The sequence below is a fragment of the Gossypium raimondii genome, chromosome 2, assembly GCF_025698545.1.
Source record: "Gossypium raimondii isolate GPD5lz chromosome 2, ASM2569854v1, whole genome shotgun sequence".
NCBI lineage: Eukaryota > Viridiplantae > Streptophyta > Magnoliopsida > Malvales > Malvaceae > Gossypium > Gossypium raimondii.
Genome location: NC_068566.1, coordinates 43,812,865 through 43,828,173, shown reverse-complemented (window position 1 = coordinate 43,828,173; position 15,309 = coordinate 43,812,865). Strand labels below are relative to the sequence as shown.

Below are 15,309 nucleotides of genomic sequence, written 5' to 3'. Positions count from 1 at the left end.
TAGTGAATGTTAATTTCAGTAAAATTTTGAAATTTTGAAAATTAATATTTTTATCTAATCTATTTTCACAATAATTATTTTCCTTTAATTTTTTTTTAAAATTATATGATACAGTTAAATTAATAATTACAAAAGAATCTTGTCTTTATTCCACTCCTTCGAATATCCGAACCACCTTTGGGCTTAGAGGGATAACTGTTTGTGGAATAGGATAAAAAATGCAGCCAAACAGGCTATTGTGAACACTGAGTCCACAACATAAATAACATCTAAGGTCCAGTAGAAAAGAGAAAGCTTAAGGATACTACAGCGGAAAGGAAGGGAAAGGAATCAAAGATGGGGGGAGGAATGGAGGCGAACAAGAACAGGTTCATTGAAGATTGGGGCAGTGCGAGAGAGAATCTGGAGCATAACTTTCGCTGGACTCGCCGCAACTTCGCTCTCGTCGGCATATTCGGCATCGCTATCCCCGTCCTTGTCTACAAGGGCATTGTTCGAGAATTTGTATTCTCCCTTTTTCCCCATCTCTCTTTAATTTTATACCTTAGTCTTGATTTTATCGATTTTTAGACTTCGGTTTCTTTTTTGCGATCATAATTTGGTTTTTTTAATTGCATTTTTAAATTGGTTGAATGGGAGATTTTGGGGTGTTGTTTGATTAATCGATTTGGGTCTGCACGATTCTTTGTCGAGATTGACTGCCTGATTTCGACTATTGTTGTTTTAGTTGATTTCTGTTTATTGGGTTCTTATTGATTTCCTTAGGGTTTAGTAGTTTGAAAAAGGGTTTTGAAAATAAATTGTTGGCCTTTCTTCTGAAACTTTTTGTGGTGTAAATCCTTGGGTTGGCTTGATTTTAGCTAACATTCTTATGCCGTGATGTATATTGCTGTGGTATCAAAATTGGTGATGCACAATAATGCAAAAAAAGGTTTCCTTTTTGTTAGCTGCACCATGTTTCTTCTTACCTGTTGTAGATCATATATTATAAATTTGATTTGGGGCTATAAGATTCTTGTTGAGATTGACTGCCTGACCATGATAATTGATGTTTTAGTCGAGTTCTATTTTTTGGGTTCTGATTAGTTTCCTTAGTGTTTTGTAGTTTTAAAAAGGGATTTGAAAATCAGAATTTTTTCTGAATGAAATTTTTTGTGGAATAAATCTTCGGGTTGGTTTGATATTAACAATTACTATGCTAAATTTTTTATGCCGAGATGTATTGCTTTGGTAACAAAATTGGTAATGCACTACACTTACCTTATCTCAAGTCCTTGTAACATAGGTCTAACCACCCCTAGAAAAAAACAACATTCGTATAACCAACGAATGCTGCGAGGCAAGAATATAACAAAAATGCACATATTGAATGTAGTGGTAATCAAGAACAAAGTTCTTTCAGTAGGACATATTTGATACATCTATATTCATGTTTTTTTGTTTAACACATGCGAAGGACAAAATGTAAGAACTTTTATTCTATTATTGTCTATAGTAGTCTTCCCATGAAAGTTATCAGTATGAAACTAAAGCGAACTATTCTCTGGCATTCACTCGTCAGCAATAAAACAGGTTAAAAGTTGACAAAGCAAGGAATAGAAAAAACCCTCCTTTGAAACTCTTTAATTTCTTTTTAATTTGCAGGATTTGATTTAACAATTTCAGCTGTTGATTCCCATTTTTTTGTTGCAAGTTCTTGTTTGATTTCTGTCTTGTGTTGTTTGCAAGAACATTGTGCAATAGAGATAGTTTTCTTTCCATTTTTATTTCCCTTTGTACATTTCTCAAATTGAATTGCTGAGTGATTTGGTAATTTTTCCAACAGCATATGCAGGATGAAGATAATGGTAGGCCATACAGGAAGTTCTTGTGAGTTTTTCTCCGCAAAGCTGGATAATAAATGTTGACGAGTACAACAGGGTTTTATCTTGGACAACAATTTCTGTTATGTACTTGGTTTTGGAACTTGTCATGTTGTTATTTGCTCGGTTTTGAAACAAATTCTGTGCTCTGCTTCTTTTAAGTTTCTGGTGTAGCTTTTGAATATTTGGTCCATATTACAAGTTCAAATAATCTGGGTTTCTGCTGCACATTTCACTCCACTATTTACCACTTCAAATTGTATTAAGGTTGAATTCCTCCCTGCCCCCCTTTTGTTAGGTTGAGTGTTTTCTTTTTGCGGTGGGGTTGGGGGTTAAATCCCAACTGATAGAACTAACCTTTGACTAAAACAGTAGTGTTATGAACTTGAGGATGAATTATACGTGAATTGAGCGGATCCTACTGGTTTTGAATTAGATCAAATTGACTTTGGATTTTAAAATTCTTGAGTCATTTCTGTTGAAGTCAATTTCGGCTTTGGGAAACTTAGGTTTGGGTTGATTTTAGGTTCGGGTTCAAGTTGTTTTTGGCTCAAGGCAGTTTGGATGTTGTATCATCTAGGTTTAAGGTTTGGGTTTTGAGTTGGGTCATTAAGAGTTTAAACCACGGATACTTTATGATTGAGTCATTTTTGGTTATCTATTTGAGTTATTTTGGGTTTTTAGTCATCAAACATGTAATGCTACGTTCCGGTTCTGGTTCTAATGGTAAGATATTGTTACTGGTTCAAGTCATATAGCACTTATTACATGCACAAGAGATTGAAGAAAATTAATCAAAATTTGAACAAAATAGAAACAAATAGAAAATAAAGTCATATCTATAAATCTAACTTTGGCTGTTTATCTCTATCTAAAAATATACACTAAAAATTACTCAATTTTATACCGTCTTTCCCGACAACGGCACCAACAACTTGACAGACTGCGCGTGCGCACTAAAACATCGATTTAGATAACAATTTTAAAAGCTTGGTTTTACTGCTAGCGTAAAGTGTCAGTTGTAATATTTATAGTTCCGATGGAACACAAAGAAGAGGCGATTGAGCAATAACTAGTCTACACAATTCATAACAAGATTAGTTTGCAAGAAATTAGATATTCTATTCTAGGGACTAAATTGAAAAGAATGTAAAAATAAAAGGGACTATCTAATAATTAACTAATGAGGGTTAGTTGACTTCGATATGGTTCACCAAACCTCAGACTAGGGACATAAATCGTGTATATTTTCACTTATTTAACAAAAAAATATAAAAATAACAAAAATAATGAAAAACTACGCTAAATACACTATTCTGTTCAAGAAAAAGCTCCTCAAATATGGTGGAAAAGCATAATTTTCCAGTTGAGTATGTTGCAATAGCAACAACTGTTAATCAAGCCATTTGGCTAAGGAAATTATTGATGGATTTGAATCTGATATAAGGAGAAGCAATAGAGATATTTTGTGACAACCAATCTGCTGTTGCAATTGCAAAGAATCCTGTTTTCTATGGCAAGACAAAGCACTTCAAGATCAAACATCATTTTGTGAGAGAAGTGGAACAAATAAATGAAGTAAAGTTGGTTTATTGCAGTTCTGAGGAACAACATGCTGATTTGCTGACAAAGCCCCTTTGAGCTATGAGATTAGAGAGCTTAAGGAACAGTGTTGGTGTTTGCAGCAGAGGCCAAGGAGTGTTGTATGATGGCCAACTATGCAGTTGGATGTTTTTTGGTGCATGGTAGTTCAGTTTAGTACAAATGTAAATCGTTTTGTAAAGATTGAACTTTGGTCAGTTTATGCACTGATGTGTTAGGTGCTTATTGATATGTTCTGTAATTTTCAGGATAGTTAGTGGTTAGCATTTGGTTGGTATTTGGTAGTTGATTGACTTTAAAAGATGTAATAATTGATGAAATGAAGTGTGAGATCAATTTTCTGTTTCATTTTCTCTATTTGAACACTGTCATTTTCTAAAGAGTTCTTCACCAGTTTAATTAAAGCCCAAATTGATTTGAGTCCAAAAAATCTTAACTTGAGATTGATATAAAACTAAATAAAATTACTAATATTATTAATTGTTTTGATTAAAATAAAAGAAATTCCAATTCTATTTCATCATGTCAACATCGAAATTATCTGTTCATCATAGTGAAAGGAGTGCTTTCAAGAAAAGTCATGTATCATTTTAACTAATTATGAAAATAGGATTTAATTATGTGAAATTAAAGAATAGGGACTAAATTGAAATTTAAGTACAGTAAAAGAACCAAAACTAGAATTTGACCAATATAAAGAAATATGAAATCCAGGAATTACAAAACAAAAGAAATTGACCGGTTAACGATCTTTTCCGGTCATGAAATAATAATCATTCCGATCTGAAAAGAACGAAAAAGAAATAAAAAAAGATAATTCTTTTGGATAAATTTTCCCCTAAAAAATTCCCAAAGTCCCAATTTTTTCTTTCTGAGAAATTTGATATCACGATCTGATTGGAAGGGGAGAAAATGGAGAAGGTGATGAATATGATAAAGCCAAAACCGAATCCACAACAGCTATTAAGAGATTGGCAGCGTCGCCTTCGCCAGGAATGCCGAAACATCGAGCGCCAAATCAGAGGCAAGTTCCTTCTTTTTTTATGGATCGTGGATTTCACGATTTTGGATTGATGGTTAGGGTTACTATTAGGTAAAGTCTTTTATTGTAGTTCAGATATTCAAAGAGAAGAGAAAAATGTACAAAAAGCTATTAAAGATGCTGCCAAGAGAAATGACATGGTTTCTGCTAAGGTACTTCATTTAGTTTTTCTTTTTTCTAATTTTCTTTTGATAAATTGTAATCCTGTTTTCGAATTAAATTTGGTTGCTAATATTCAAGATTGAAGTTCTTTGCTAGTATTCTTTTACTGCATTAATTGTGTATGTCTGTGTATACATGTATGCATAAATCATAATTTCCATCAAAATTTACCTGCCCTTATATGAGGACAACCTAAACATTTCAAGTTGGCAAATTTTGACGGAATATGCTGACAATATTAATGATTAGACTAGTATTTTTAAATCGAAAAGTAAAAGAATTAATTTCTAACTCTTTTAAGTGCAGGGACTAATTATCGAACTTTATCAAAGTACATGGACTAGGAGCATATTTTGACCTAAATTTATCAGAAGTATTATCCATACTCAACTATAATTGTTTTCATCCTTGAATGTTTGAAAACTGTGATCAATTATGCTCATTAGTGGCAAAGTTGGTTCTTGGATTTAGTTCTAGGTGTTGATTCAAAAGTTCAACAATCATTTTTGTCTTATAGTTTTCATTTCTTTTGTTTATTTCAGTCACTCGCCATGGAAATTGTGAGATCCAGAAGAACAGTCAATCGTCTCTATGAAAATAAGGCACAATTGAATTCAATATCAATGCACCTTGGGGAAAGTGTAGGTATGATGTTTTACATATTTGAGCTTACCTTTCTGTTCTGCTTATATGCACTTTTAATCATGGACATGGTGAAGAATGGTATTAACATCATGTGTCACTTGTTTTGCTTTTTATATTCTTGAATCTTGACAGTAGTGTTCTAATTTTTGGATGAACTACTTGTTTCTTAGATTGGTTCTCATTATTTTTTTTTGTATTTTCGAAAATGTTGCAGCAATTGCCCGTACAGTTGGGCATTTGTCCAAGAGTGCTGAGGTTATGAAGCTTGTCAATAACCTTATGAAGGCTCCAGAAGTGGCTGTCACAATGCAAGAGTTCAGCAAAGAGATGACCAAGGTTTCTTTACTACTTTTATCTTTAAGTACCAAGGAAAATATCGATAAATGGTTACCTTTTTCTGTATATTTTTGGTGCAAATGGTATCCAACCTTTTATATTATATTGCCCTTGACTACAACTTGTGTCAGTCTGAGCTTTTGTTCTCCACTCTAGCCTTGTTGGTTACATGGGGTTTCCGTTGCTTATTATAACATAAAAGTTAGGGGATTCTCTAATGGCTTAAATCTTCTCTTTTATACGTTGATGAATATGCTGGCTTTATGGAATGAGACAACGGATAGTTACTTTTTATTAATATGTAGGCAGGTGTTATCGAGGAGTTTGTCAATGATGCTCTTGACAATGCGCTGGATTCTGAGGATATAGAGGAGGAGACGGAAGAAGAGGTTGACAAGGTCTTGACAGCAATTGCTGGTGAGACAGCTGCACAGCTTCCGGAGGCAGTCCGGAAGGAGAAGATGAAGCAGCCAGCTCAACCTGCAGCGCAGGAGGTACGTGTGGCACAAGTGCTTTGTAACATAGCTCTAGCTAATCTTTTCTCATTAAGCCTAAAGAGTGATTTGTTTTCCCCCTTTTCTTTAATGCTTTACAGGAAGAGGCTATAGCCGAAGGAGTTGATGATGAGGAAGAACTAGAAGAAATAAGGGCTCGACTTGCAAAAGTTAGGTCATAACTTGTAAGTCAAGCCTTCTGCCTTTGCCTTGAAATGGTGATCAGACTGATTAATGAGCTGCCTCTGGGTTCGGACTGAAATTTAACACTTCGAGAAAGTAACCTTTGTAGTGTATTACAAACTGGATATCTATTGATCAGCACATTGAAGCTGTTATTGTGTAACGCTTGTTATTTAATACTTATTCCTATGTGCAAGGTCTGTATTATACAAGGAGCATTTATGTGTTGAAACTCTTTATACATGCATACATACCATATACATTGATCAATAATAAACCATTTTGGGGAAACCCTTGTAGTAATATGTTGTATTTATCTTGAAAAATCGAGTTACAGACAGCATTGTATGGTTTGTTCCCTCAAAAAAAAAAATGTAATTGTGTTGAAAGCTGTTTTCTGCACTTGTTAAACGTGGGCTGGCAAAGGCTCTTCATTTTGCAATTCTTGAAGAACTTTTAGTATCATGAAGCTTTGGTCTTTCTTACATGATGCGTGCAGGACATGGCGTGCAAAGAAACAAGAAATTAATGATTCAAATATGGCTTGAAAATGTCTGGTGAAACAGCTGAGTGAAGTAAGCTTATACGTACAGGTGGTCCGGTTTGTTGAGTACTTATTAACGTTTTGATGATAACCAAGATTCGGATTTCACCAGTAATCTCATTTATCAAAATTGAAAAGAACACATGGCTCTAAGGGTTGTTGCAAGTTGCACGTTGGGAAAGAGAAAAAACAGAACATTTCTCAGCAGAAATTAATATCAGGTTCCTTCAATGTTTTTGCTGTGAACCATTTTCATATAAATCTTCCGACAAGTACCTTTCCCATTCTTTCCTGATTTAGGTGTCCTTCCATATATTACAGTCATTACCTGCATCACCTTTTTTGGCCTCTTATTGACCAAAACAGCGAAGTTGATTATCTTTCTAGGCATATTGCCTGTAATACACATATATGTAAAGTTGGTTTGAGGTTTCCTAGTATCCGGTAGTCACAATGAGATTCGGTTAAATTCAAACTCAAGCGGAGTTGGACCCGACCCTTAAATAGAGAACAAACTCTTTTAGTGTGGTCTTTTTTATCCATTGAACTCAAATTTGAGGCTTTATTTAAGGGATATCGAGCTTTTCACTATTCAATTTAACAAGTATGTGTACTAGAAACAAATGTATATGTTAGACGTTAGGTTTAGTTAAAAATTTTGCTAATAAAACTTAGACTGAATTATTAGTTTTCGGAGACAAAAATACAATCAACCATAGGATTCAAGACTGTGCTAATGTTCTATCATGGCATTCTTGAGTACAAAAGCTTAGTGTGAATGTTAATGATATAACTTCTCTTATCAAGAAAAGTTCATAAAAGGTCAAGTTTGATGCTTAAGATTTTGATTTTGAAATGTTGGGAGAGATTTTTTTTGTTTAATAATTTGATCTATGCTCGACTTTAAATTTAATCACTTCTTTCTTCTTTTCTCATGCAAACCCAAAATTAGTGAAGCTAAACCCATTTTGTCAAAAGTAAAGTATGGGTTATTATTGACAAGGTGAGGTAGGGCAGATATAAGATGGGACCCAGTAAATGCCTTTAGGAAAGATCACCCATGTTCCTTTCCTTTCATTGTTGGATTCAAACATTGAGTGGAGTCAAATGTTGTCATGTTTTGGGTAGCTCTTCTTATTTATTATGTTTTTGATGTCTTGTAAGCAACATTGTTGTTCTAACCTTGTCTTCAAAGCCCAAGTTCCATTATTGAATGCCAAAAAAAAAAAAAGAAAAAGAAAAAAAGTAAAGTAAAGAAAGTTAAAACTTTATAGTTAGGTTAGGTTCATGAAAAGAAAAAAAAGGGGAAAGCTTTATAGTTAGTTAGCTTCATGAAAAAAATGAATCTTGTAGACAATACTTAACACTTACAAGGCAAAGAACATAAACTTGTAGGTGAAAATATTGTATTTTGGTCCTTCTACTTTTGAAATGACTATAAAAATTCTTATACCTTAGAAAAGAATAAAAGGATCATTTTGTAATAGTTGATAAAATGCTAATTTTGTGAGGTAAACTAATTAAATAATATGATATGTAGCAAATAGAAGCCAAATTCTTGATGGACCACTTTTTCATTTCATTAATATAGTTTATTTGCTATTTAAAAATAAATAAAATTCATGATTGTAAGGATCAAAGTAGAAATCTTTGAATTCTATTATGGAGAAAAAGTGGGGTTAGTGGAGGTGTAAGGTGGTTATATATAGGAGTTACTATAGTTACCTTTGCTTGTTAATGAGAAAATATCAATACAAATTATTAAGTCATTGTTTATGTAAAATATTAATTTCATACTATTCATAATCATAGCCTTATATTAAATATATGATAAATTCTTCAAGACTAAAAATAGATCCAAAGATTTGAGATATTCTTCAATTTCCTCGCAACATTTAATGCTATATAGACTTCTAAAGTAGAAAATAAAAAAAAACCAATAATGTAAATCACATGGAGATTATTCAAGACTTAAGCATGCAAAATCAATGGACTTTGTCCCCTAGTGGAGGTGGTTCCATCAAACTCTATATAAACCAAACAAAATTTTGCAGCAATCTCCCAAAAAAGATTAAGACCCCACAAAGAAAGAGAAAAGAAATGGCCTCAACTTTCTTTGAAAAACTCATTTTGCTTTCACTTTTTTTGCTGGTTTCACCATTGTTGGCCAAGGCTGTTTCACCATGGAAAACCCAACTTCACTCATCTCCCACTGCAAAAATACAAGCAGAAAAGCTCATACGAGGGCTTAATTTGTTCCCAAGACATGCTGCTAATGAAGGTGTCAATGAAGACCTTACAAATGAGCCTTCAAAGATTGTTGAAAAGCAATTCAAATTCCCAGTTATTGATGCTCCTGGTCCTTCTATTCAAAATTTTGCTCACCATGCTGGATACTATAAGCTTCCACATTCTAAATCTGCAAGGTAAGCCAACAGCTCTTAGTGTTATATATATGTATGCTTTAGTAAGCATTTATATCTTTCAGTTGATAGTAAATTGTGGCACAAACGTGCCCTGCAATGATCTCATTTCACAATTCAACTTATATATGCAATGAACATTGAATATGTATGTCATGGTTCTTATATGTTGCTTCCAAAGTGGTACCTTGGCATATACAAGTTTTGAAAATGATGGACATATCAGTGTATGCTAAACAGGTCTTAGTTCTTTGCATAAAACTGGTTTCGGATTATTGATCTCGTTCTTCAAAAACTTGCAGGATGTTTTACTTTTTCTTCGAATCCCGGAACAGCAAGAAGGACCCTGTGGTGATTTGGCTGACTGGAGGTCCAGGATGCAGCAGTGAATTGGCATTGTTTTATGAAAATGGCCCTTTCCATCTAGCTAAAAACTTGTCACTTTTATGGAATGACTATGGCTGGGACAAGGTATCTGATAGAATTCCATGAGTTTCTTTACTCTTTATGATATTTATCCTTTCCCTTCTTATGGATCCACATATTTATCGTCCCTTGGCAGGCATCGAACATTCTGTTTGTAGATCAGCCGATTGGAACCGGTTTCAGTTACACTTCAGATGATACCGACATTCGTCATGATGAAAACGGTGTCAGCAATGATTTGTACGACTTTTTGCAGGCCTTTTTCAAGCAGCATCCTCAGTATGTTAAGAATGACTTTTACATAACCGGAGAATCGTATGCCGGGCATTATATTCCGGCTTTCGCCGTTCGAGTTCACCAAGGAAACAAAGCAAAGCGGGGAATTCATATCAACCTTAAGGTACACATCACTTGAAACTTCATCTATGCCATTTGAATATGGATTTCTCATTACAGTTAACTTTAAATGGTTGAAACAGGGTTTCGCCATCGGTAATGGCCTAACGAATCCCGAAATTCAGTATCAAGCATACCCAGATTTTGCTTTGAACTCAAGTCTGATTTCACAATCTGATTATGTCAATATCAAGAAGTTGGTTCCATCATGTGTGCAGGCAATCAAAAGCTGTGGTACTTTCTCTTAGCTTTAATGTCGATATCCATACCTTTTCCTCTTGCGAATCGATATTCATGTTCTCAACTACCATTCCAGGCTCCGATGGTGGAGATTCTTGTGTGGATTCATACGAAATCTGCAACAATGTCTTCAATCAGATATTGAGGATAGCTGGTACTGTAAATGTAAGATAGCACAAACTTTTATCCTTTGTTATTATATATTGCATAAGCTGTTCAAGATTTTACAATTCTCACTTACTTCGATGTTTTCAGTACTATGACATTAGAAAGCAGTGTGAAGGAGACATGTGTTACGATTTCTCGGACGTCGAGACATTCCTGAACCTGAAATCAGTTAGAGAAGCACTCGGGGTCGGAGACATCGATTTTGTCTCATGCAGCAGCGTGGTATACGAAGCTATGCTTATGGACTGGATGAGAAACTTCGAAGTTGGTATCCCTTCTCTCCTTGAAGATGGCATAAAGGTCCTCATATATGCTGGAGAGTATGACCTTATATGTAACTGGCTTGGTGAGACACTCTTCCCTTTAGATATGTTTAGTTGATGCATATCATACTCTTTCTAAACTCGTGGTTTTTTCGGACTCGGGTTAGGGAATTCAAAGTGGGTTCATGCAATGACATGGTCCGGGCAGAAAGGTTTCAGTTCATCCCCTATTGTTCCGTTTGTTGTCGATGGTGTAGAAGCCGGGAAACTGAAAACCCATGGTCCTCTCACTTTCCTCAAGGTCTGCAACTCTGAAACAACCCTTTCTCCATGTGCTTTTCAATGTTTCTTAATTGCTCCCCATGAAAATGATGATGGCCATTGCAGGTCCATGATGCTGGTCACATGGTTCCAATGGATCAACCAAAGGCTTCATTACAGATGTTGCAGAAATGGATGCATGGGGAAATAGCCTCCTCTGAAACAGCCGAGAGGATTGCTCCTAAATAGTGAACCCCACAAGTTATTCACACAGTTCCCTCATCATTGTGGATTAAATGCACTGTTACAGCTTGTGTCATTGTTCTTCACAGTCCACTCCATTGTGGCATACATAACATTAACAAAGAAAGTTTGCATTGACTGATCAAACTTCCCTCTTCTCATTTAATTTTTCATAAACATAATTGAACCTATTTACAACATTATAAAAGTAGAGAAATCCAATTACGCCAAATTTCGAACATGATTAAATTGTAGAAACAAGTTCTCAAAAAAGTATTATATCCATGATTCAATGGTTGAAAGTTTCTACCATCACATAGATGATACATATCAGACATGCAGAAAACGTAGACACACTGGAATGAAAAGTGGTTCAATTAAGATTTCATGGAGGTGGGGCTGAGTTCTTCCCTCAATGAGTTCCGGAAACAGAAGAAATGATGTATAGGAATACATACCGCCACACTGAAACCGAGATGGCAAATGAAATCTGCAACATATGCCATTGTTGTTTCCTGCATCAACGGTATGGATCAGATAGATTTGCAATGGTCTACAGACAGATTTTCCTAAGTGCTTCACAAAGCTGAGATAGATTTGCAAAATAAATACTAAAAAAGCTACCTGAGGCTTGTGAAGCACTTAGGCAAATTATCTAACTACTTCTCCAATAGTAGTCATATCACAGATTTCGGTCCAGTAACCACTGATGAATGCATACCGTACAAATGAGATTGATAAACTAGGCATGAACAAAAGCACTTTCAGAAAATTTTTGCATGCTCTAGTCTTAAATAATCTCCATGTGATTTACATAATTGTTTTTTGCTGAACTCTACTCCAAGGCGTTGGAATCTCTCACATGCCTTGATTGTATCATCCAGGGTGATGCCAATATGTCCTGAAAAAGGCAAAAGGACATTTTTAGTTCCTAAGAAATCCCAAAAACCCCTTCAATACAAAATTGTTGGTTTTTTAAGCAAGAAAGAAAACAAAAACAATTGAAGCAAGAAAACTGAATAAGGAACTAAGCAAAAAAATAACTGAAAAACTTCAATGTCATTCATTCAAATTTTGAAAATATATGTATGTTACAAAAGCAAATGGTCAGTTTTAACTGCTCCCACTTAATACATCACAAAACAATACTAACTTGTACACAAAAAGTAAGCTGACATATCAGCCATAACATCAATACAAATCATCCAACAAATCCTACTAACTTTGCTATCAAATTACAAAGAAAAAAGACAAAGTTGCATAGGAACAAAATAATCAAAATATGTTGTTGCATTCGGACCAGTTTCATTTCTTCACTTCAGAACAGTGTTGCTGCAGAAGTTGAGCTGAATTTGCTGCTGGTCTTTTGTTGCAATGCAGGCCAAAGCTTAACAAAAATCCACATATTACAAGAGGCAAAAACTATTCATACCAGAGCCTAAAGGTTCTGAATTCCCGGTTTGGTATCCTTTGAACTCCTGGTCACTTTCAGTATCCCAATTACTGTATAGGAAACATTCAAGTGTTAAACACACTGCAAGGCATAGGAATGATGATTAACTGTTCTATCAACTGGATCACTTGAATCTAATGAAACATCCTACATCCAAGGAAAACATGCATTTTGAACCAAACATCATTGTTATTACCAAAATGGGGACACCTAAAACCGACAACTAAAAGATGCGACTAGCTAGCACAATGAGCCACTAAGATATGAGACTAATCAAGGATTTGACCTCATAGCTCATAAAATACAAGGTGAACTTCAATTCAGGAACAGCCACTCTCTTAAGCAACCTGAAAACGAGCTTTCATAGAATCCATTAACTATCAAATCAAAAAAGGTTGAAAGTAGTACTTACATTTGTATAAACACTTCAGATATTTAGACACAACCTATAAACAGCCAACAAAGAAGTCAAATTAGATAAAAACGAGCTGACTACCACTAGACTTTGCTAAATTAGGGAAAAAAACCCATAAAAAAGAGAAAAATGAAGTACTACAACTTATGACATGCCCAATATACGAGAGTAAAAATCAAGACTGATTTTTGGATCCTTAATTTGAAACATCTGCAACCCAAAAGAAAATGAAAACAAAAGGCATTACACAAATTCCTTAAAAAACATAAACCAAAAAAAGAGAGAGAAACTTACAGTTTGCAGCACCAAGTAGCCTTTGTTGGTTTCGTCAGGGGAAGTATGAAGGCCAGGGGTATTGGCAGCTAATTCTTTCGAGGCTATGGATGCCATTGAGTAGAACCTAAACTAGGTTTGATCCTACAAAGATCCAAACTTTAGTTTTGAGAGTTTTGACTGAAATGACTGAAAATGAATGAATTTGCTTTGAAAACGGAGATACTTTTGTTGATAAGGGGGCTTTGAGATGTAAGAAAATGAGAGTGAAGAAGGTGATGTGCAGGGTTTCCTAATTATTGAGTTACTGTTTATGCAACTTTGTCCCCAACTGGGGTGGGGTGGAGCTCCATCAAACTGTGTACAAACCAAACAGGATTTGCTGCAATCTCCCAAAAGATCATGAACACTCCCACAAAAAGAAATGGCCTCAACTTTCTTTCAAAAGTTCATTTTGAAAAATGATCTCGTTTCAGAATTCAACTTATACATACATATATATATATATATGCAGTGAACATTGAGTATAATATGTCATGGTTCTTATATGTTGCTTCCAAAGTAGTACTTTTTTCCGAGGAAATTGATGAACATATCAATGCATGCTAAAAAGGGTCTTAAATTCTTTTGTTGAACTGACTTAAATTTGCAGTATGTTTTTACTTCTTCAAATCTGGGAACAGCAAAAGGGAGCATGTAATGATTTGGCTGACTGGACTTCCCAAATGCAGCACTGTTTTATGAAATTGGTCCTTTCCATCTAGCTAAAAACTTGTCACTTCTGGAATGACTATGGTTGGGACAGGGTATCTAATAGAATTCCATGATTTTCTTTGATACATTTTAATGTCCCTTCACAGGAATCCAACATTCGGTTCGTAGAGCAGCCGATCGGAACCAGTTTCGATTATACTTCAGATGGTAAATATTTGAATGCTTTAGAAATGAAAAGTTTATATAATATGATAAATATTTGACGCTTGAGTTGAATTTTAAAAGATAAGCCAATCTTAGTTACTTTGGCAACAAATATAGTGTCTATGGGGTGCTATATAATGTAAAGAAGTCAATTTGATATAATTTAATCATCTATTATTATAATATTATTAGTAGGTTCAAATTGATAACACTTTTAATTGTTACTTTTGAAGTGTTAATAGTATCAACTCTTAATTGATGATAATATTAAAAAGTGCTCAAGTTTCGCCACCTTGCTAATTAAGGTTTAAGTCATAATTTGACTCTTGAACTATACCATTTTCTCATTTTGGTGTCTAAACTTTTTTTTCATTTTGATATTTAAAGTATGATTTTGTCTTATTTTACTAAAAAATTGCCGATATCTAATAAGAATGTGCAACATCACATGTTCTTAATGGGAATTTTTTTGTTTTACGGTAAATTAAGGTTAAAATTATGGTTTAGCTATCAAAGTGAAAAAGGATTAAATACCAAAGCGAAAAATGAATATAATTCAAGGGCTATATTATGACCTAAGCAATTAGATTTGTTCATGGGTTGGGTTATCCGTTCAAACTTGAAGGCCCACCAAAAATTTGGGAGGGTTTAGGCAAAAAAATTAAGTTTGTTTAAAATATGAGTTGTGCTTCATCTTGAGCATTCAAGGCCCGAACCCAACTATACCCGACCCATTTTTTAAGTTTGTAATATTTTGTATTATGCTATTTTTATGTATTATGTAATTTATAACACATAAAAATTAAAGCTAAGATGATTATATATAAAATTTTAACAAATAAAAATATATAAAATTATTACATATTAAATTTAAAGTAATATAAATATATATATTTTTAATAATATGGATGGACTTGGGTTAACCATTTACAAATATGGAGAGGTTGAGTATAATTTTAG

General features: G+C 34.2%; 3 protein-coding genes and 1 long non-coding RNA gene across 4 annotated transcripts; 3 read left to right on the top strand and 1 right to left on the bottom strand.

Annotated features, from left to right (window-relative positions):
- Positions 1-279: 279 nt before the first annotated feature.
- Positions 280-2,090, top strand: LOC105788991 (uncharacterized). The gene is made up of 2 exons (XM_012616159.2): positions 280-504; positions 1,826-2,090. The coding sequence occupies exons 1-2, from the start codon at positions 337-339 to the stop codon at positions 1,871-1,873; spliced, it is 216 nt and encodes a 71-aa protein (XP_012471613.1). The 5' UTR covers positions 280-336; the 3' UTR covers positions 1,874-2,090.
- A 2,115-nt stretch (positions 2,091-4,205) lies between these two features.
- On the top strand, positions 4,206-6,629 carry LOC105788990 (vacuolar protein sorting-associated protein 24 homolog 1). Its single transcript, XM_012616158.2, has 6 exons — positions 4,206-4,488; positions 4,582-4,658; positions 5,211-5,313; positions 5,528-5,649; positions 5,955-6,143; positions 6,245-6,629. The coding sequence occupies exons 1-6, from the start codon at positions 4,377-4,379 to the stop codon at positions 6,323-6,325; spliced, it is 684 nt and encodes a 227-aa protein (XP_012471612.1). The 5' UTR covers positions 4,206-4,376; the 3' UTR covers positions 6,326-6,629.
- Positions 6,630-8,922: 2,293 nt separating this feature from the next.
- Positions 8,923-11,437, top strand: LOC105788988 (serine carboxypeptidase-like). Its single transcript, XM_012616157.2, has 8 exons — positions 8,923-9,296; positions 9,596-9,764; positions 9,856-10,119; positions 10,199-10,349; positions 10,432-10,520; positions 10,611-10,869; positions 10,954-11,087; positions 11,174-11,437. The coding sequence occupies exons 1-8, from the start codon at positions 8,971-8,973 to the stop codon at positions 11,294-11,296; spliced, it is 1,515 nt and encodes a 504-aa protein (XP_012471611.2). The 5' UTR covers positions 8,923-8,970; the 3' UTR covers positions 11,297-11,437.
- Positions 11,438-11,539: 102 nt separating this feature from the next.
- LOC105788989 (uncharacterized) lies at positions 11,540-13,931 on the bottom strand. The gene is made up of 5 exons (XR_008193753.1): positions 13,453-13,931; positions 13,156-13,189; positions 12,591-12,793; positions 11,915-12,191; positions 11,540-11,805 (listed from the first exon to the last, which is right to left on the bottom strand). It is a non-coding gene; the product is annotated as an uncharacterized LOC105788989 (long non-coding RNA).
- Between the last annotated feature and the right edge of the window lie 1,378 nt (positions 13,932-15,309).

Coding starts and splice junctions, on each gene's coding strand:
- LOC105788991 (XM_012616159.2), top strand. CDS start 337: ATGGGGGGAGGAATGGAGGCGAACAAGAACAGGTTCATTGAAGATTGG. Junction 505..1,825: donor AGGGCATTGTTCGAGAATTT/GTATTCTCCCTT, acceptor TTTTTCCAACAG/CATATGCAGGATGAAGATAA.
- LOC105788990 (XM_012616158.2), top strand. CDS start 4,377: ATGGAGAAGGTGATGAATATGATAAAGCCAAAACCGAATCCACAACAG. Junction 5,314..5,527: donor GCACCTTGGGGAAAGTGTAG/GTATGATGTTTT, acceptor AAAATGTTGCAG/CAATTGCCCGTACAGTTGGG. Junction 6,144..6,244: donor CTCAACCTGCAGCGCAGGAG/GTACGTGTGGCA, acceptor AATGCTTTACAG/GAAGAGGCTATAGCCGAAGG.
- LOC105788988 (XM_012616157.2), top strand. CDS start 8,971: ATGGCCTCAACTTTCTTTGAAAAACTCATTTTGCTTTCACTTTTTTTG. Junction 9,297..9,595: donor CCACATTCTAAATCTGCAAG/GTAAGCCAACAG, acceptor AAAAACTTGCAG/GATGTTTTACTTTTTCTTCG. Junction 10,350..10,431: donor GCAGGCAATCAAAAGCTGTG/GTACTTTCTCTT, acceptor CTACCATTCCAG/GCTCCGATGGTGGAGATTCT.